This window comes from Dipodomys spectabilis, unplaced genomic scaffold (genome assembly GCF_019054845.1).
Source record: "Dipodomys spectabilis isolate Male_0828 unplaced genomic scaffold, ASM1905484v1 ptg000175l, whole genome shotgun sequence".
Lineage (NCBI taxonomy): Eukaryota > Metazoa > Chordata > Mammalia > Rodentia > Heteromyidae > Dipodomys > Dipodomys spectabilis.
The window spans coordinates 13,788,916-13,809,432 of record NW_024870852.1 but is presented as its reverse complement, the minus strand read 5'-3'; the positions used below and the strand labels follow the sequence as shown (position 1 = coordinate 13,809,432).

The 20,517-nt window shown below is 43.9% G+C and overlaps 2 protein-coding genes and 1 long non-coding RNA gene across 5 annotated transcripts in view; 2 read left to right on the top strand and 1 right to left on the bottom strand.

Annotated features, from left to right (window-relative positions):
• Positions 1 to 7,360, top strand: part of Rbl1 (RB transcriptional corepressor like 1) — a 62,046-nt gene extending 54,686 nt beyond the window's left edge. For both annotated transcript variants that reach the window (XM_042694420.1, XM_042694419.1), the window contains exons 20-22: positions 257 to 405; positions 2,685 to 2,849; positions 7,044 to 7,360. In XM_042694420.1, the coding sequence (XP_042550354.1) occupies positions 257 to 405; positions 2,685 to 2,849; positions 7,044 to 7,214 (485 nt within the window). In that variant the 3' untranslated portion in view covers positions 7,215 to 7,360. The remainder of the gene's footprint in view (positions 1 to 256; positions 406 to 2,684; positions 2,850 to 7,043) is intronic.
• Positions 7,361 to 17,274: 9,914 nt separating this feature from the next.
• LOC122120473 lies at positions 17,275 to 18,120 on the bottom strand. Its single transcript, XR_006149702.1, has 2 exons — positions 17,755 to 18,120; positions 17,275 to 17,463 (listed from the first exon to the last, which is right to left on the bottom strand). It is a non-coding gene; the product is annotated as an uncharacterized LOC122120473 (long non-coding RNA).
• Positions 18,121 to 18,286: 166 nt separating this feature from the next.
• Positions 18,287 to 20,517, top strand: part of Samhd1 (SAM and HD domain containing deoxynucleoside triphosphate triphosphohydrolase 1) — a 43,873-nt gene continuing 41,642 nt past the window's right edge. Inside the window, exon 1 of one of the 2 annotated variants that reach the window (XM_042694292.1) lies at positions 18,287 to 18,602. In XM_042694292.1, coding sequence (XP_042550226.1) covers positions 18,395 to 18,602 — 208 coding nt within the window. In that variant the 5' untranslated portion in view covers positions 18,287 to 18,394. The remainder of the gene's footprint in view (positions 18,603 to 20,517) is intronic. The other variant, XM_042694291.1, reaches the window with a different exon arrangement.

Sequence of the window (20,517 nt, the reverse complement as noted above, 5' to 3'; positions counted from 1 at the left end):
GTACATTGAACCCCAAAATTGTGCTCTGCTGTGCTGAAAAAAGTTTCCAGAGAAAAAAGTACCACCTTCAATCCACATGCTGTATTTCTCTAGATTCTAATTCAATTTGTAAATAATGTAGATGGGTTTCTGAACCTTCTCTGGAATTTTGCTTAAAGATTTGTGAGATTTTTAATATTGTATAGAGGGTTGTAATTCGAATCACCAACTTACATACTAAAGTATACCTATCACAACACTGAATTGTTTTTAACAGAGATGGAAGATGCCACAAAAACACCTGACTGTTCTTGTGAACCAGTGAAAGAAGAAAGAGGTGATCTTATCAAATTTTATAATACAATATTTGTGGGAAGAGTGAAGTCATTTGCATTGAAATATGACTTGTCAAATCAAGAACATATGGTATGTTTTTTAAGTTTTACTACTTTGATATCTATAGTTCTAGTTGGATTACTTCTGAGTGTATTTTGCTAGATAATTATTTCAGAGTTTAAAGCCTTACCAACGATTTATGTAGGAAACTAGTATGCTAGCAATTAATCAAAACATAACTAGTAATTAGTTAGAATTACTAAGGCAATATCATATAACTGAGACCAGAGGCAGCCATGGGGATTTCATCTATACTCTGGTAGAAATTGTGTGTGTATATGGGCAAGGACTAAACAGGAACATGGAAATATTAAGACAGTAAAGTTCAATATGTATTTTTATTTCTCATATTGTGAGAATAAATATGATTGGGGGGGTGAATTTAGGGCTTTGTGCTTGTAAGGCAGGTACACTACCCCTTGAGCTATACCTCTAGCTTGGTAAATTTGTTTCTTAAGAAAAGAAAAAAAAAAGAAATAAGTTGGCCTGGACCATTAATAAAGATAAGACTTAAATCTTTATGTAGACCTTCATTTTGTCAATAACAGGAGGCATGAGAAAGTGTTACTAGTATGTAAGCTGACATTGGTTACAAGAAACAGTCTTTGTGGGCTGGGAAGTTGGCTCAGTGGTAGAGTGCTTGCCTTGCATGCCTGAGGCCGTGGGTTCAATTCCTCAGCACCACATAAGCAAAAAGAAAAAAGCCGGAAGTGGCGCTGTGACTCAAGTGGTAGAGCGCTAGCCTTGAGCTGAAGAGCTGAAGGACAGTGCCTAGGCCCAGAGTTCAGGCCCCACGACCAGACCCAAAAAAAAAAAAAAGAAAGAAAGTCTTTTTGCCCAAGCTGGGTGAGACAGCTCATGTCTAGAACCCTAGCACATGGGAGGCTAAGGCAGGAATATCCCAAGTTCAAGGCTACCCTGAGCTAGTAGCAAGACCTTATTTCCAAAACAACACACAACAACAACAAAAAGAAGGACCTAATGAGAACTACACATCTCAACATTTTTATCATTTCCCCTTTCAAAGAAACTGGTTTGTTAGCCTCAGAAACCGCAATGATCTGACCTCATTAATTCAGCCTCTCCTGTCATATTCTGGGCTATGACTATCTTTTCCCACAGCTGACTGAAACTGTTTTATTAATCTCACATGAAGACAATGAATATTAGTTTAGAAACCATTTCTGTTATAGAGACTATTAAAGAGAAATGAAATCCTTACCTATTTCTAAATCTTTATGAGGTTTTCCCCATTTCATTCACATATTTGTTGGATTGTTGTGGCCCACAGAATTCCATCTCTTATTTTTCTTACTACTGTCTTAGTTGTAGGGAGTGTGTGTGTGCCTGCGTGTGTGTGTGCGTGCGCATGTGCATGTGCGCCTGCGCGCGTGCACATACGTACATGCGTTGCAAGTACTAGAACATTAGTTACTCCTGGTTCCTACTTTCTTTGATTTTGTTTTGGTGCTGAAAATTGAACCCAGGGCCTCATTCGTGAGGAATAGATGCTGAGCTACACTGCTCAGTCCAATACCTGTTTTCTAAATGCGAACCTGGGTTCCCCATACTCCTGGCTAGTCACTCCTAGTAACTTGCCTTAGAGGTTTTGTTTTGTTTTGTCTGTCATGGGCCTGAACTCTGGACCTGGGCTCTGTCCATCAGCTCTTTAGCACTCTACCACTTGAGCCACAGTGCCACTTCCAGCTTTTTCTGCTTATGTGGTGCTGAGAAATCTGAATCCAGAGCCTCATGCATGCAAGGCAAGCACTCTACCACTGAGCCACCTTCCTAGCCCTGAGCCAGCAGTTTTTGAGTGGTTAATTGGAGATAAAGAGTCTCAAGGTGACTTTCCTGCCTGGGCTGGCTTTGAGTCATGATTCTCAGATCTCAGCCTCTTGGGTAGTTAGGATTATAGGCGTGAGCCACAGCTCTGGCTTGCCTCAGAGTTTTGTTTTGTTTGTTATTCTTTCTGAGAGAGGGTCTCAAGACTCTATCAGTCTAATCTTGAACTTGAAGTCATCTTGCCTTAGCTCTTGAGTGCTGGGATTACAGGCACGGACTTCCATACCTGGTTTCCCAGAATTCCTAATTCCAGTTACAAGATTTCCTAAAAGAACCAAAGTAATAAATTCTAGCTTATTGAAAAGTAGTAATGAACCCTCCTTTTTTTTTTTTTTTTTTTTGCTTTTTCAGCCATAAATAGCAGTTACAATGTAACTGACTCAATAACCAGACATGTTATAAAAATGAACATATGATGGGATTCAAAAAATTATTTATGAATCTTATTTTTTGGGTCATTTTAGATGGATGCTCCACCACTGTCTCCTTTTCCACACATTAAGCAACAGCCAGGCTCACCACGCCGCATTTCCCAGCAGCACTCTGTTTATATTTCCCCTCACAAGAATGGATCCAGCCTTACACCAAGCAGTGCTCTGCTGTACAGGTTCAGTGGTAGCCCTTCAAAGGTAAGATACATAAAGACTACTATATCCAAAACATCTTACTTAATTTATCAACTTAATTTGAGGTTGAATTTCAAGTCAGGATTTTGAAGTAACTTCAAAAAAAAAAGATTCCAACTTACCAAACAGTAATCATTAATCCTTTTTCTAAAGTTACTAAGAATAAAATATTAACTATACTGTTTTTCCTATGATCAAGAGCATTGTATTAAGGCTGAAATCCCCAATAAGTGATAAGCAGAGATTGAATCAAAGTTAAGCAAGACCCCATCTTTTTTTTTTTTTGGGTCCGGTTGTGGGGCCTGAACTCTGGGTCTGGGCACTATCCCTCAGCTCTTCAGCTCAAGGCTAGTGCTCTACCACTTGAGCCACAGCACCACTTCCAGCTTTTTTCTTTTTGCTTATGTGGTGCTGAGGAATTGAACCCAGGGCCTCATGCATTGCAAGGCAAATGCTCTACCACTGAGCCATCTTCCCAGCCCCGCAAGACCCCATCTTAACCAATAAGCCAAGTGTGGGTGCTCACACACATGTGATCCTAGCTAGGTGGAAAGCCTTAGGTAGAAGGATCCTAGCCCAGGCTGGTACTTGGCAAAAGCACAAAACTCTGTCTAAAACATAACCTAAATGCTTTGTATGTCCCTCCCCCATGGTATAACCCCTGCTTTCACTATATATGATGTTGGTATATGTGGAGGGGAAGGGAAAAAACAAATCATTAAAACAGGGATACAGGAGGACCCATTGCAACAATGAGATGTACAAGTCGTTATGTCGAAAAACGAACTTTACAACTTTGGTGGGGGGGACAGGGGGAGGGGGAGGGATACAAAGGGATGGGAAGGGTAAACAAAGGAGGAGGCTACAATGCTTGATAAGAAATGTACTCATTATCTTGCCCATGTAATTGTAACCCCTCTGTACAGTATTTTCACAATAAAAATAAATAAAATAAAACATAACCTAAAGCTGAGTGCCAGTAGCTCATGCCTATAATTCTAGCTAGTCAGGAAGCTAAGATATGGAGGATCAAAGTTTAAAGTTAGTCCAGACAGGGGCTGGGAAGGTGGCTCAGTGGTAGAGTGCTTGCCTTGCCATGCATGAGGCCCTGGGTTCGATTCCTCAGCACCACATAAGCAAAAAAAAGCCGGAAGTGGCGCTGTGATTCAAGTGGTAGAGCGCTAGCCTTGAGCTGAAGAGCTGAGGGACAGCGCCCAGGCCCAGAGTTCAGGCCCCACAACCGGACCCCAAAAAAAAAAAAGTTAGTCCAGACAGAAAAGGTCCATGAGGGGCTGGGAAGGTGGCTCAGTGGTAGAGCGCTTGCCTTGCATGCATGAGGCCCTGGGTTTGATTCCTCAGCACCACATAAAAAAAAGCCAGGTGCTGGCCAGGTGCCAGTGGCTCAAACCTGTAATCCTGGCTACTCAAGTGGCTGAGATCTGAGAATCATGATTCAGTGCCAGTCTGGGCAGGAAAGTCTGTGAAACTCTTATCTCCAAAGTAGTAGACTGTTAGCCTTGAGTGAAAAGCTCAGGGACAGTGCCCAGGCCCTGAGTTCACGCATCATCACCATGACCAACAAAATGCCAGGTGCTGGGGGCTCATGCCTGTAATCCTAACTACTCAGGTGGCTGAGATCTGAGGATTGCAGTTTGAAGCCAGCCTGGGCAAGAACTCTGTGTGAGATTCTTACCTCTGATTAACTACCAAAAAAGTCTGAAGTGGAGCTGTGGCTCAAGTGCTAGAGAACTGGCCTCGAGCAAAAACCTCAGGCACATCATTCAAGCCCTGAGTTGATATCTCAGAACTGGCACAAAAAAATATATAAATAGCAAAAATGCCAGGCTGGAGGCATGGTCCAAATGGCATAGCATTTGTCTAATAATCACAAGACCCTGAGTTCAAGTCCTAGTATTGAAAGAGAAAAATAGTTTGTATATTAAGCTGGACATAATGACAAACTCCTATCTATATATTCCTAAGAGTGATCAGCAGATACAGGAGGCTCTTGAGCAAGCCTGGACTACATAATAAAAGGCAGTATATAGCTGGGCGCCAGTGACTCACGCCTGTAATCCTAGCTTCTGAGGATCACGGTTCAAAGCCAGCCCAGGCAGGAAAGGCCATGAGACTCTTATCTCCAGTAAACCACTAGAAAACCAGAAGTGGCGCTGTAGCTCAATCAGTAGAGCACCCATCTTGAGCTGAAGAGCACAGGAGTCCCAAGCCCAGAGTTCAAGCCCCACAACTGACAAAAAAAAAAGGCAGAATATTCACATCAGGTGTGCAGCTTATTGCTTATCTTGCATATATAAGGCCATAGTTCAATCCCCAGATCCATATACACACAAGAAAAGAAAATGAAAAAGATTATGTTGTTATATTTGTTGTTGATATGGTATTTGGAAAGTTGACTTCAAGAAGCCGTTATGTTTCCCAGTTTCAGCATGACTTTCAAGAGGAAGTGATTAGACATATTTTGTTTCTTTGAAACAGGATCTTTATATGTTGCCCAAACTGGCCTCCAACTTTTGGGCTCAAGTAATGCTCCTGCTTCAGTATCCCAACTAGTGTACTCAAGTGTGGAATGTTAAGTTAAAAAAAAAAAATCTTCTGAGGGCTGGGAAGTTGGCTCAGTGGTAGAGCGCTTGCCTTGCATGCATGAGGCCCTGGGTTTGATTCCTCAGCACCACATAAGCAAAAAAGAAAAAAGCCGGAAGTGGTGCCGTGGCTCAAGTGGTAGAGCGCTAGCCTTGAGCTGAAGAGCTGAGGGACAGTGCCCAGGCCCAGAGTTCAGACCCCACGACTGGACCCCAAAAAAAAAAAAAAAATCTTTGAAGTTAATATAATGAAGTTAATGGATGGTAACATGGATTGTTGAAAAGTCTGAAAACAGAGGCCTCCTCTTAGGTACCCTTTTAGAAATATTCTTTATCAAAAATATAATGATTGAATTGGGCATTCAAAGCTTCTAAGGCAGTGATTCTTTTTGTTTTGTTTTGTTTTTTGTCCATTGTAGGGCTTGAACCCTGGGTCTGGACACTGTCCCTGAGCTCTTCAGCTCAAGGCCAGTACTCTACCACTTGAGCCACAGTGCCACTTCCAGTTTTCTGGTGGTTGATTGGAGATTAGAATCTCATTAACTTTCCATTCCTTGCTGGATTTGAATTGTGATCCTCAGATCTCAGCTTCCTGATAAGCTAGGATTTCAGGCAGTGAGCCACCTGGCACCTGGCCTATGGCAGTGATTCTAAAACCATGAGTCAGAACCACATGGTTTCAACAGACTTAGTTCAACATGAATCTGTTGAACACAGATGCATATTCCACAGACCTGCTCAATTACTAGAGTACTAGCAGGCAGGCCTGGAACTCTAAATAACTCTAAATTAACTCTATACATGACTATGATGCACAGCAGGAAACAGTTCTCTGAAACCTTGCTACTAAGTCTGGTTCACAAACATCAGCATTACCTGGGAACATGTTAGAAATAAAGAATCCCACACCAACACTTGCTCTACTAAATCTTAATCTGCATTTACACAAGATTCCCTTAGATGATTGATAAGTGCATTAAAGTTTTAAAAGCATTACTCTTTTGTTCTTATTATTTTAAGTAGTTGTACAAAAGAGTTTCCATTCAATTAGTCAGATTATGAGTATAATGCATCTTGATCAGTGTCACCACTTCCATCATTCTCTCCATGAAAAGTATTATTTTTGAGGAAGAGGGTCCCAAACTTTAAGGAGCACCAAAATCATCAGAAATGTCCACTAAAACATGAGTTGCTGGAACCTCCCTTAAAGTGTAGAAGGTAAAAGGTTAGGCATCAAATTTCTAGTTCTAATATTAGTTTCTTTTTTTTTTAATTGTGAAATACTGTACAGAAGGGTTACAATTACATGGGTCTAATATTAGTTTCTTGATGCTTTTGCTGTTTCTGATGTGGTTACTACACTTCCAATAACTATTGGTATATGGTACATTCATCTTTCTAAGCCACCCAAAAAGGCTAGTTCTAGCCATCTTCCTTGTTAGTTTGGTATAGAGTCAAATAATAATCACTACCCTAATGTTTAGATTTGGGTAGGAGTTTGAGGCAGGAAGGAGTTAACTTGTTTTTTTGTGGACTTTTCTTTTCCATTGCTCTTTCTCTTTCCCCTATTTACTTGTACACATTCTCCATTTTCCAGAGTTTGAAAGAGATCAACAACATGATAAGACAAGGTGAGCAGAGAACCAAGAAGCGATCCATAGCCATCAGTGGAGATGCAGAATCCCCTTCTAAACGCCTCTGCCAAGAAAATGATGATGTTTTACTCAAACGGCTGCAGGATGTTGTTAGTGAAAGAGCAAACCACTAATGTTCCTGTTCCTGCTGAAAGCACTTTTAGGTTCTGTAGAAAGTTGGGTTTGGTCCTTCAAAACTTTCTGTCTTGTAGATGCTAATTATCATGAGGTTATACCAAAAAAAAAAAAAAATCCCTAAATTAAGAGTTTTTAAAAAACACACAGGGAGGGCTAGGAAGGTGGCCCAGTGGTAGAGTGCTTACCTCGCATGCATGAGGGCCTGGGTTCTATTCCTCAGTACCACATAAGCAGAAAAAGCCAGAAGTGGCGCTGTGGCTCAAGTATTAGAGTGCTAGCCTTGAGCTGAAGAGCTCAAGGACAATGCCCAGGCCCAGAGTTCAAACCCCACAGCCACCAAAAAAACAAAACACATTAGGGCTGGGAAGGTGGCTCAGTGGTAGAGTGCTTGCCTTGTGTGCATGAGGCTCTGGGTTCGATTCCTCAGCACCACATAAGCAGAAAAAAACAGAAGTGATGCTAGCTTTGAGCTAAAGAGCTGAGGGACAGTGCCCAGGCCCAGAGTTCAGGCCCCACTATGGACAAAAAAAAACAACAAAACACACACACACACACAAATACATTAAAAAAACATTACTCCAAAAGTTAGTTGACAAAGATGTGCTTTGAATTAGATTGCAAAGAATATGCTAAGTGCCTTTATAAATACTGTCATAAGATTATTTTTTTAATGTTTCTTCCTTGGGTTAGTTTTTAAGATGAATTAAGAAGAAAACTCAGGCCATGTACCAGTGGCTCATGCCTGTAATCCTAGCTACTCAGGAGACTGAGATCTGGGGATCGTGGTTCAAAGCCAGCCTGGGCAGGAAAGTCCGTGAGACTCTTATCTCCAATGAACCATCAGAAAACCAGAAGTGGCACTGTGGCTCAAGCGGTAGAGCACTCACTTTGAGCTGAAGAGCTGAGGGACAGCGCCCAGGCCCAGAGTTCAAGCCCTACAACCAACAAAAAAAGAAAATTCATAAATTATAGCTCATTTAAAATAATTGAATATCTCCTTTTGTGCTTTGTAATGTGAGGGAAATTTTCTATTCTTGCTAAGCATGCTCTGAAATACTTGGATTTTCAGTTACTATTGAAGGTCAAGTTGGTTCCCACAGTACATAGATCAAAGCACCAGCTGGTCTCTGTCCAATTGTGGTAACTCCATTCTGGGCTTTCTGGACCCCTTGTCCTCTTCCTCTCCTTGAGCCTTGTACTGCCCCATTTCTTGATTTCCAGTCCTGAGCACTTTCTTAGCTTGGTGTTATAACCAACAAAAGAGGGATTTGCTTCTCTTTTATAAACAACTACAATTTTAGTTTTTCATAGTATTAACAATTATATATGATTATATTGTCATGTAATTCTCAAAATAGGAAGCTGATTCTCAAGCGTGTAGAAAAGAATTTAATAGTTATTAAAAACTTAACTTTTAGTAATGTAGCATTATGATAATGTGTAAAATACTGCTTTTGAGGCCATCATAAAATTATTCATTGTCTTAATTCCCAAAAACATTTGAGTTGCTTTCCATTAAAACCACCTCATGCTTTATCATTTTAATATTTATCACTAAAATAGCTGCTTATTACTTCTCTACAATGTTTTATTATATTTTTAATGTAACCCAAATATTCCTATTGGGATTTTACCACTGGGTTCTCCAAAGGTGTTTTCTACCTACTAGGGACTCAGCTTTCCAAAGAATCAGCTTTTCAACAAACACTTCTAGTGTTTCTAGAATTGGAAGGATGTGGATGAGCCTTTTTTATTTTATTTTTTTAAAAAATACCAGTTCTGGGGCTTGAACTCAGAGCCTGGGTACTGTCTCTTAGCTTTTTTGCTAAAGGCTGATACTCTACCACTTAAGCTATACTTCCACATCTGGCTTTTTGGTGGTTAGAGATAAGATTCTTGGCTTCAAACCACAATCCTCAGTTCTCTTGCCTTATAGACATGAGCCACGCAGCTCTGGGCTAGATGAGTGATTAATTTTGAGAAGATGATATTGAATATATATTTTAAATGCAAACTGCAATTTTTAGATGCATGATGTTGAGGAAAAAGGTATATGTAGCTCAATGATAGGGTGTTGACTAGCATTTGTGAGGCCCTTGGTTTAATCCTCAGCACTACAAAAAAAAATAGTAATGTTTAACTTACCTAATTCTAGCTAATTTAAATAGTCTCAGATATGACTAACAATGATTAACATTATCAGCAATTGTATTTTTAAATTTTAAAAGGAATTTTGGTCACATCCTACTTTTTTGAAAATTTATATCCTCACTTTTTGTGTAGTATCTACACATTATAAGCCAAATAACAAAGTCTGTCTTGAATCTTGTACATACTTTTATGTAGCTATAACTACTGTATTTTTCTCATTTTTAATTACAAAATATAAATGAGTATTTGTACATTGACTAGGAAGCTTTGGACATGTTTTTATCAATTTTTAATATTTGTATCAATGTACATAAATGGTAATAAAATTAGAATTTTAATGATTTTTGGAAAAATCTATGCTTGTAATTAGAAGCAAATCTTTGGTTCTCAAAATATCTTTAAAATTTCTCAGTGCAGCTTGAAAGTTCACATCTTGGTGGTTTCTTGGGTCTACAAGGAATGGGAAGTTACTGCTTAGTGAGCACAGGGCTTTCTTTTGGAATAATGAAAATATTTTGCAACTTTGAGTGTATATATAATGAACATACATACGTACATACTTATATATGTATGTATGTACACACACATATATACATATGCATGTGTATATATAGTGTAAGTATTTATATATATATATAATGATAGCCGCCTAACAAATTTACTAAAAGCCATTGAATTATACATATTAAAGTGGTTAAATGAATTTCACCTCAATTTTTTAAACGACAATATATAAATAAGTTTAATTATTTTGACATATAAAGAAGATTATTTCAAGGCATTGGAATGAATATGTGAGCCAACATAATGAAATGATCATATACCATGATCAACTTAGTTTCATTCCAGGGAGGCGAGGATGTATGTGAAATAATCATAATATATCACATAAACAGAACCAAGGACAAAAATCGCATGATCTTCTCAAAGCCTTTGACACTATTCAGCATCCTTTTATGATAAAATCTTCAAAGAAACTGGGAATTAAAGGAATATACTTTAATTTAAAAAGTTTATATATGCCGGGTGCCGGTGGCTCACACCTGTAATCCTAGCTATTCAGGAGGCTGAGATCTGAGGATCACAGTTAAAAGCCAGCCCTGGCAGGAAAGTCCGTGAGACTCTTATCTCCAATAAACCACTAGAAAACCAGAAGTGGCTCAAGTGGTAGAACGTTCGCCTTGAGCTGAAGAGCAAAGGGATAGTGCCTAGACCCATAGTTCAAGCCACATGACTGACAAAAAAAAAAAAGTCTATATATGACAAATCTATAGCCAACAATAAACAAGAAAAAGCTGAAATCATATCCTTTAAAGTCAGGAATGAGACAAGGGTATACCCATTTTCCCAACTTTTGTACAGTATAGTACTAGAATTCCTAGCCAGAGCAATGAGGCAAGAAAAAGAAAAAAAGGTTTCAAACAGGGAAATAAATTACTCCTATTTGCCGATAACATGATCTTATTATTAAGTTTCCTTGTGCACTTTGACCTCTCCACATACTCTCCACTGTTCACAGCCAACAGTTGATCTGCTTCGTGTCACTTATCGTTTCGCCTTTTCTAGAATTTCAATGAATGTATGTATGCAGAGTACCAAGGTCTGCAGTGTTGGCTTGTAAAAGCTCTTCTAATAGCTGTAGACTAGCTAACTGTACCAATACAAATTCCCCTTCTGTTCTAGTTTAGGTTTATCAAGCATACCCATGTTGGCATAACTCAGGTTGATACTATTATGGTTTGAATTTAGGAACCAATGTCTAAAATATAAATTATAAAGCTGGGCGCTGATGGCTCACACCTGTAATACCCACAAAATATAAATTATAAGTGGCGCCTGTTGGTGGCTCATACCTGTAATCCTATCTACGTAAGGGCAGATCTGAAGACTTGTTTAAAGCTGGCCCAGGCAGGAAAGTCCATGAGAGTCTTCAATTCACACATACACACAAAGCTGGAAGTAGAGCTATAACTCAAGTGGTAGAGCACTAGTCTTAAGCAGCACCAATAAATATTTTAAAATGTAATTAACTCTTAGCAATGACTTTCAAAGGTTTGATTAAGTTATTTTAACCTGGAATCGCCAATCTCCTGTAGGAAGTCTAGTCACTCTTTTGTTATGTTTGAGCATCCCAACTCTCACAACACAGTCTTACCCCTTATTCCAAATGCTGTCATTTATAGTCACCTAAGATTTCACAGGTGAAATCAACCACTTAAAAGCAACAAACCCAGCTCAAAATACAGAAAAATAACAATGATTTTCAAGGCTTAAGTACAAATTCCAGAGCACTGAATACATGTGTATAACCCAACAAGGCTTTTCACCTCCCTGAGTTTCATTTCCTTATCTGTTAAGTGGTTATAATAAGGCTAACTAACAATATACCTAGTCAAGAAAGGAAGGTTATTATGTGAATTAAAGCTGCACAAGCCCAGCACCAGTGGCTCACACCTGTAAGCCTAGCTACTCAATGAAGGACTAACTCCCACCCTATTCCCAGGTTCATACAAATACCAGGCAAGCCACCAAAGATCTGTGTAGACTGCCTGACACAGGCAGGGCAATCCCACCTGAGCCTGGCTGTAAACACTGAGCCTGGCTGTAAATATTCCATTGTGGGCAGCCTATATGGCTCTGAGGCCAAGCTGTGAGACCAGGAAAGGGTTAAGAGGTGGGAAGACTAAAAACTATGAGGTGAAGGTCAAACCATCTAGGCAAGACAAATGTAGAACTGTTTAAACATTTAAAAAGCTTGGGATCTTAGATAAGGAAATACCCTATTCTCTCCCTACACCTGCAGTCACTCCCCCCAACCCCATACTAAACTCATGTCACCCCTATCTTCTTGCTCAGACCCTCCCCCTCACACAACCTCCATACCTTGGGGAAGCTCTGTGTCCCTCGCTGGCAATAAACAGCCCTAGCTTGTTGGGATGGAGTCTAGCCTGTTTCCTTCCTTTCTCCTCCGTTTTCCTAACACTCAGGAGACTGAGATCTGAGGATCACAGTTTTTTTGTTTGTTTTGGTCAGTCATGGGGCTTGAACTCTGGGCCTGGATGCTGTCCCTCAGCTCTTCAGTTCAAGGCTAGCGCTCTACCACTTGAGCCACAGTGCCACTTCCAAGGATCACAGTTTGAAGCCACCCTGGGCAGGAAATAATATGAGATGCTACTAATCTCCAATAAACTACTCAGAAAAAGCTGGAAGTGGTGCTATGGCTCAATGGGCAGGCCGAGTGTTAGCTTTGAGCAAAAAAAGCTCAGGGACAGCGTGCTAAGAAGGTGGCTCAGTGGTAGAGTGTTTGCCTTGGATGCATGAGGCCCTGGGTTTGATTCCTCAGCACCACATAAGCAGAAAAAGCCAGAAGTGGCACTGTGGCTAAGTAGTAGAATACTTGCCTTGAGCTAAAGAGCTCAGGGATAGGCGTAGGACCAGAGTTCAGGCCCCATGACCGACAAAACAAGAAAAAAGAAGCAGCAGCAGCTCAGGGACAGCGTCCATTCCCAGAGTTCAAACACCAAGACCAGCAAAAAATAAAAATGGAAACATAAAGGGGCTGGAAAGTTGGCTCAGTGGTAGAGTGCTTGCCTCGTATGCATGAGGCCCTGGGTTTGATTCCTCAACACCACATAAACAGAAAAAGCCAGAAATGGTGCTGTGGCTCAAGTGGTAGAGCACTAGCCTTGAGCTAAAATGCTGAGGGACAGCGCCCAGGCCCAGAGTTCAAGATTCATGACCAACCAAAAAATAAAAATAAAAAAACATAAAAAAGGGGCTGGGAAGGTGGCTCAGTGGTAGAGCGCTTGCCTTGCATGCATGAGGCCCTGGGTTCAATTCCCCAGCACCACATAAGCAAAAAGAAAAAAAGCCGGAAGTGGCGCTGTGGCTCAAGTGGTAGAGCACTAGCCTTGAACTGAAAAGCTGAGGGACAGCGCCCCGGCCCAGAGTTCTGCAAACGGACGAAAGAAAGAAAAGGAAGGAAGGAAGGAAGGGAAGAAAGAAAGGAAGGAAAGAAAGAGGAGGGATAGAAAGAAAGTTGTACAAGTTGGCTGGTTGAGTTACTGGCAGCTGGAGGTCAGGAAAGAAATTGCTGGAGATTGTCAAGATAACTGGGAAGTGGACCTTAAAGTAGTTCCTTTTGCTGTCCTTTCTAATGTTAACCATGGCAAGATGATCTTCAGAAGATGAAAGCTTGAGTAGCTAATTCTTGTTATGGCTAGAGCCCTGGGCCTGGTCTGTTGTTTCCCAGACCATAGGATTGCTGTGTGGAGTAGGACCACCAGTGGAGTTGGCCCATTATAAAGAGTAAGCTTTGGAGTCAGAGATAGCACAGCCTTTGATTTTCAACTGTCACTGTCCACATTACATTGAGCAAATACCCAACATCTTTCACAAGTTCAGGGACACATAGAAAGTAGAAGGAGAAAATAATAAATGTGACATTAAGTTATGTCCTTTTGTTTTGTTTTTGTTGGTCATGGGGCTTGAACTCATGGGGCCTGGGTGCTATCGCTGAGCTTTTGCACTCAAGGCTAGTCTGTATTACTTTGAGCCACAGTACCACTTTAGGTTTTCTGGTGGTTAATTGGAGATGAGAGTCTCATGGACTTTTGAAGCTAGGGACTTAGAAGTGCAGTCCTCAGATCTCAGCCTCCTGAGTAGCTAGAATTACAGACGTGGGCCACTGGTGCTTGGCTTGAACTTCTGTTTTTTTTTTGTTTGCTTTGTTTTTGGGTCTGGTCGTGGGGCCTGAACTCTGGGCCCAGCGCTGTCCCTCAGCTCTTCAGCTCAAGGCTAGCACTCTACCACTTGAGCCACAGCGCCATTTCTGGCTTTTTTCTTTTTGCTTATGTGGTGCTGAGGAATCGAACCCAGGGCCTCATGCATGCAAGGCAAGCACTCTACCACTGAGCCACCTTCCCAGCCCATATTTATGTTTTTTTAACAGGCAGTAAAAATTTTCAAAAGCAATTGCTTTGAATAAACACATTGATGCAACTAAAGCCTGTTTCTATCTCCTTGTTGGTGATAGATGATGGTATGGAAACCTTGCTGGGAAGGAAGACTGTCCCAAGAGCCTTATAAACACATCTTTCAAGTCAGCTATTTCTGACTTTAAAATATGTCTTTCAAGCCGGGCTCCAGTGGCTCACGCCTGTAATCCTAGCTACTAGGAGGCTGAGATCTGAGGACCGCAGTTCAAATTATCTCCAATAAACCACTAGAAAACTGGAACTGGCACTGTGGCTTAAGCAGTAGAATGCTAGCCTTGAGCTGAAGAGTGCAGGGACAGTGTCCAAGCCCAGAGTTCAAGCCCCACAACTGACCAAAAGAAAAAAAAATATGTCTTTCAAGCCAGGCGCTGGTTGCTCATGCCTGTAATCTTATCTTCTCAGGAGACTTGAGATGTGAGGATCACAGTTTAAAGCCAGTTGATCAGGAAAGTCCATGAGACTCTTATCTCCAATAAACTACTTTTAAAAAAAAGCTGGAAGTGGTTCTGTGGCTCAAGTGCTAGAGCACTCGTCTTTAACAAAAGAAGTTCGAAGACAGCACCTAGGCCTAGAGTTCAACTCCTAGGACTGCCCCCCCACTACCTCTCCCCCCCCCCCCCGGGGGGGGGCGGGAGGAAAGCTTTCAGACATAGGCTATTTGTCTTTTTTTCTTTTGTCCATCATGGGGCCTGAACTCTGGGCCTGAGTGCTGTCCCTCAGCTCTTAAGCTCAAGGCCAGTGCTCTACCACTTGAGCCACAGTGCCACTTCTGGCTTTTTCTGCTTATGTGGTGCTGAGGAAATCAAACCCAGGGCCTCATGCATGCAAGGCAAGCACTCTACCACTGAGCTACCTTCCCAGCCCCTGGGCATGTTTTTCTAAGCCTGGCTTTTTGTGTATATTCCCCCTGGTCTGTGGGAACATAAAATATTTAGGAATGCTAGATTAATAGAAAAGAACTCTACATCAAAACTCCCATTAAGAAGCAGTGATTAGCTGGGTGCTGGTGGCTCACGCCTGTAATCCTAACTACTAAGGAGGCTAAGATCTGAGAATCACGGTTCAAAACCAGCCCAGGCAGGAAAGTCCGTGAGACTCTTTTTTTTTTTTCTTTTTTTTTGGGGGGGGGGGTGTCAGGTCGTGGGGCCTGAACTCTGGGCCTGGGCACTGTCCTTCAGCTCTTCAGCTCAAGGCTAGCACTCTACCACTTGAGCCACAGCACCACTTCCGGCTTTTTTCTTTTTGCTTATGTGGTGCTGAGGAATCGAACCCAGGGCCTCATGCTTGCAAGGCAAGGGCTCTACCACTGAGCTACCTTCCCAGCCCCGTCCGTGAGACTCTTGTCTCTAATAAACCACTAGAAAACCAGAAGTGGCACTGTGGCTCAAACGGTAGAGTGCTTGCCTTGAGCTGAAGAGTGCAGGGACAGTGCCCCACGACCGACCAAAAAAAAAGAAGCAGTGATTAGAGCTGGGCATCAGTGGCTCATGCCAGTAATCCTAGCTACTCAGTAGGCTGAGATCTGAGAATCATGGTCCAAAGCCAGCCTGGGCAGGAAAGTACATGAGACTCTTATGTCCAATAAACCACTCAGAAAACCAGAAGTGGCACTGTGGCTCAAGTGGTAGAGTGCTTGCTTTGAGCTGAAGAGCTGAGGGACAGTGCCCAGGCCCAGAGTTCAAACTTCACAACCACCACCAACAACAACAACAAAAAAAAAAGAAGCAGAAGAAGCAGCAGCAACAGCAGCAAGAAGCAGTGATTAACCAGGTACTGATGGCTCATGCGTGTAATCCTAGCTACTCAGGATGCTCAGATCTGAGGATCACAGTTTGAAGCCAGCCTGGGCAGTAAAATCCAAGAGACGCTTATCTTTAGTTAACCAGAAAACCAGAAGTAGTTCTGAAGTTCAAAGTGGTAGAGTGCTATCCTTGAACAAAAGAAGCTCAGGGACAGCATCCAGGCCCTAAGTTTAAGTCCAGAAAAAGTAAAAAGCAGGGATTGTACTTGGGTGCCAGTGGCTTACACCTGTAATCCTACTCAGGAGACTGAGATCTGAGGATCCTGATTCAAAGTCAGCCCAGGCAGGAAAGTCTGTGACTCTTATCTTCATTTAATCACCAAAAAGCCAGAAATGGATCTGTGGCTCAAGTGTTAGAACACCAATCTTAAGCAAAAAAAAAGCTCAGGGAAGCAGGTGCCAGTGCTCACATCTGTAATCCTAGCTACTCAGGAGGCTGAGATCAGGATCACAGTTCAAAGCCAGCTCGAGAGGAAAGTCAGTGAGACTCTTATCTCCAATAAACCACTAGAAAGCCAGAAGTGGCTCAAGTGGTACAGTGCTCGCCTAGAACTGAAGAGCGTTGTCATGCACCCAAGCCCAGAGTTCAAGCCCCATGACCTACAAAAATTAAAAAAAAAAGCAAACTCAGGGACAGTGTCCAGGCCTTGAATTCAAGCCACAGTACTGGCAGGAAAAAGAAGAGGAAATAATTGGGGGCTAGACGTCGGTGAACTCTAGCTACTGAGGAAGCTGAGATCTGAAGATCAAGGTTCAAAGCCAGCCTGTAGCTCCAATTAAACACTCAAAAAACCGGAAGCGGAGGGCTAGGAAGGTGGCTCAGTGGTAGAATGCTTGCCTTGCACGCATGAGGCTCTGGATTCGATTCCTCAGCACCACAAAGCAGACAAAGCCGAAAGTGGCACTGTGGTTCAAACTGGTAGAGCGCTAGCCTTGATCAAAAGGGCTCAGGGACAGCGTCTAGGCCCAATAACAACAACAACAAAATCATTGGGGGCTGAAAGGGTGGCTCACTTGGTGGAGCACCGTTCTTCATCCCTAGTTCAATCCTTAATACTGCCAAAACGAGTAAAGATTTCATAACAATGTCTGGTACACAACAGAAACTGCTTGCCAATACTTTATTTCACCAATTTGAGGTTTTATTTTGGTCCATTTTAGGAAATCAGGTTAGCCGCTTCCCTTCTTCTGGGAGGGGGAGCCGGGATGGAGAAAGGAGTGGAGGGTTCTTCTTAACAGGGATCTCTAAGATCTCGGAGTCAGCTTGCAGATTAAGTCTGGGCCCTAGGTCCCCACCTGTTTACAAAATTCGGTTTCCATTTCCCCGATGCTGGGGTGTTTACCCAGTGTGACGTACAAATTTCCGCCCCGGTTGCAAGTCTCATTCCCGGCTGCCTGGGATCGAGCCTCCCCGCCCGCAATTCCCGTCCTAACACCTCCTTCTAGGAACTGACTCTCCCGAACTCCCGCGGTCCAATGAGACCCCTGTGACTGCCCCTGAAAGTCTGCTTCCATCCCTCCCACACCGGCCACTAGCCGCCCCATTCCCCCGTGGAGCAGCCCGGAAGGTCTGTCCCCCAATAAAACCTGAGCCCGCATCTGTCGCTCGCCTCTCAGTTCTTTACAGGATCAGTCTCCATTTGCAAGGAAGTGTCTGTGGAAGCGAAAGACAGGCATCCCCAGGGCCCTGTCGCCGCACGACCATGCTGGGCCATTTCTCAGACGCCACCGTGCCACCGGTCTAAAGACACCCCAGGTCTCCCAGTTCCTCCAGCCCCGGCCCATGTCCCTTTTCCCTGGCAGCCTCCTGGCCTTTCAAGGTTTCCTTTATAACCTTAGAGAGTTTGAAACCTGGCAAAAAGGAGGACTTAGGATAGGCACTGGGGGTGGGCACCGCCCTTCCCCTGGAAACTCCCGAACGCAGAGTGTGGCCGGGCCTCCCCCACCCCAGGACCGCTTCCAGTTCCACTCAATGCCCGCCCTTTCCCGAAGGCCGGGGCGGGGTTGAGGACGCCTGCACAGCTACTGCGCCTGCGTAATGAGCCCCGAGGTGGGAGGTGGCGAGGTGGTGCGTCTGACAGGGCTGGTGCGCATTGCGCCTGCGCACGGGGCCCGCCGGCCTCTGATATGGAGTGGACTTGCTGTCCGGGCCGGGCTATAAGTGCGCCTGCGCGCAGGCCGGGCGCCGCGGTCCTTGACTGTGCTGCGCTGGGCGCCGGGTGGAGCCATGCGGAGAACGGACTGCGAGCAGCCCCCAAAGCGGCCCCGGTGCGATGGCAGCCCCAGAACCCCTCCGAATACTCCTCCCGCGGCGACTAACTGTTCGCCGGGACCCAAACTCCACCCCGACCATCGGACCTGGGACCCGGAGCAGGTGTGCTCCTTCTTGGAGCGCAGCGGCTTCAAGGAACCGGGACTGCTGAGAAACATCCGAGGTAGCGGCGCCGAGGGGCGCGGGGCGGCCACCGCCGCGGGCCGGGGGCCGGGCCTCGGGCCGGGGGGCCCTACGCCCGCGAGGGGCCGAGCGGAGGGGTGGACCTGAGGCGGGGGCGCCCTGAGAGGGCGGCCGGAGGCCGTGGCCACCCCTCCGGAGCAGAGGTCCCCAGGCGGGAAGGGTCCCGAGGCCTGCAGCGGGAAACCTCCGGGACCGAACCCCCCCCCCCCCCCAGGCGGAGGAGACGCGGGCTCTAGGGCAGGAGATCCAAGGAGGGAGCCATTGGGGGGGCGGGGGGCTGTGAACGCGGGAGGGGCAGGTGTCCGTGGGTCTCCACCGGGTAGGCTTCTTCAGGCACTTGACCCCTCAGCCCCCATGGAGACATTAGGTCCGCCCCTTTTAGCTGGAAGATTTCCCCAGACCTTGGTCTGAGGCTGGCTGTCACTCGGGCTCCTCGGGCTCCGGAGACCCCTGGCTGCTAACCGCAAGGCCATAAACACTTGCCACAAGAGAACTTCGGAAGTGGCTGTCCCCCCCCACCCCCCCCCCCCCCGTCTCCATCCTCCCTACACCTGAACGTGGGGTTTCCCTAAAGAGGAGTATGGGTGTGTGTGTGTGTGTGTGTGTGTGTGTGTGTGTGTGTGTGTGTGTGTGTGTGTGTGTGTGTGTGTGTGTGTGTGTGTGTTATTCTGGGGCTTAAACTTAGGGCCAGGGTGCTGTCCCTTAGCTTTTCCCACTCAAGGTTGGTACTCTACCACTTAGGCTATACCTCCACTCCTAGCTTTTTGCTAGTTAATCGGAGATAAGAGTCTCACAGACTGCCCTGAATGGCCTTGAACTGTGAACCTTAGATCCAACCCTCCTTGGTAGCTAGGATTAACAGGGGTGTGCCACCCAGCCAGGCATCCGGCTTTTTATTCGTCTTTGAATTCCCATTGACTACTATAGCATCCCAGAAGGGCTCAGTGGTTGTGGGTAATAATTATATTTGGCTCTTTGTAAGCAATTTCGCTTCCTAAATATGAATACTTTTTTTTTTTCAGTTGAGACTGAACCCCCAGCATTGCACACATTCTCCTTGACCACACCCGGGGAGCTGTGCAAACTGAATTTTAAGCTCGAGTCAATCTTCCACTTGACATCTACTCAAACTAATTCTTTTTCTGGGTGTAAAATTTAACTCTTGCCCATCGTTCAGTGTGTTTATTAGGAGTTGGGTTCTTTGCTGATTGTGATTTGCAAATTCAGTAAACTTTGGTGAGGTGGTTCAGAACCTAAATGTAGCTTGAGTAGTAGAGTATTACTTCTCCTTTTCCTTTTACTTCTCTTTTCCCCATCTCCTTTTATTTCTCTTCTCCCCTTCTCTTTTTCCTTTTCTCCTTTTTTTTTTTTTAAGACTGACAGCAGGTGAGATGACGTTTTCTTTTCATTTTATTTTTTGTGCCAGTTCTGGAGCTTGAAGTTGGACACTGTCTCTTAGCTTTTTCACTGAAGCCTAGTGCTTTACCACTTGAGCCACAGTTGTACTTCTGGATTTTTGGTGGTTAATTGGAAATAAGAGTCTCCGAGATTTTCCTACCAGGCTGGCTTCAAACCACAATTCTCAGATCTCAGCCTTCTAAGTAACCAGGATTACAGGCATGAGCAACCAGCGTCCAATAATTTTATGTTTTCTATCTTCCAAATGTGATTGTCTGTGTTGTTGGCTCTTTGTGTGATAGTTTTGTAGATTGATTCATTGCCCTCCAAAATGATCTGTGTCCTCTAGAACCCTTACTCTAATGCTAACAGAAGAGTGTGCATGCTTTTATTGTGTTAAAAACTGACCAAGTACCTGCTTGTACCTTGGTCAGGATTCCCTGTTACTTTACAGGCCTCTGAGCTCTTGCTTGTCCCCAAACCTAAGCAAACACTAA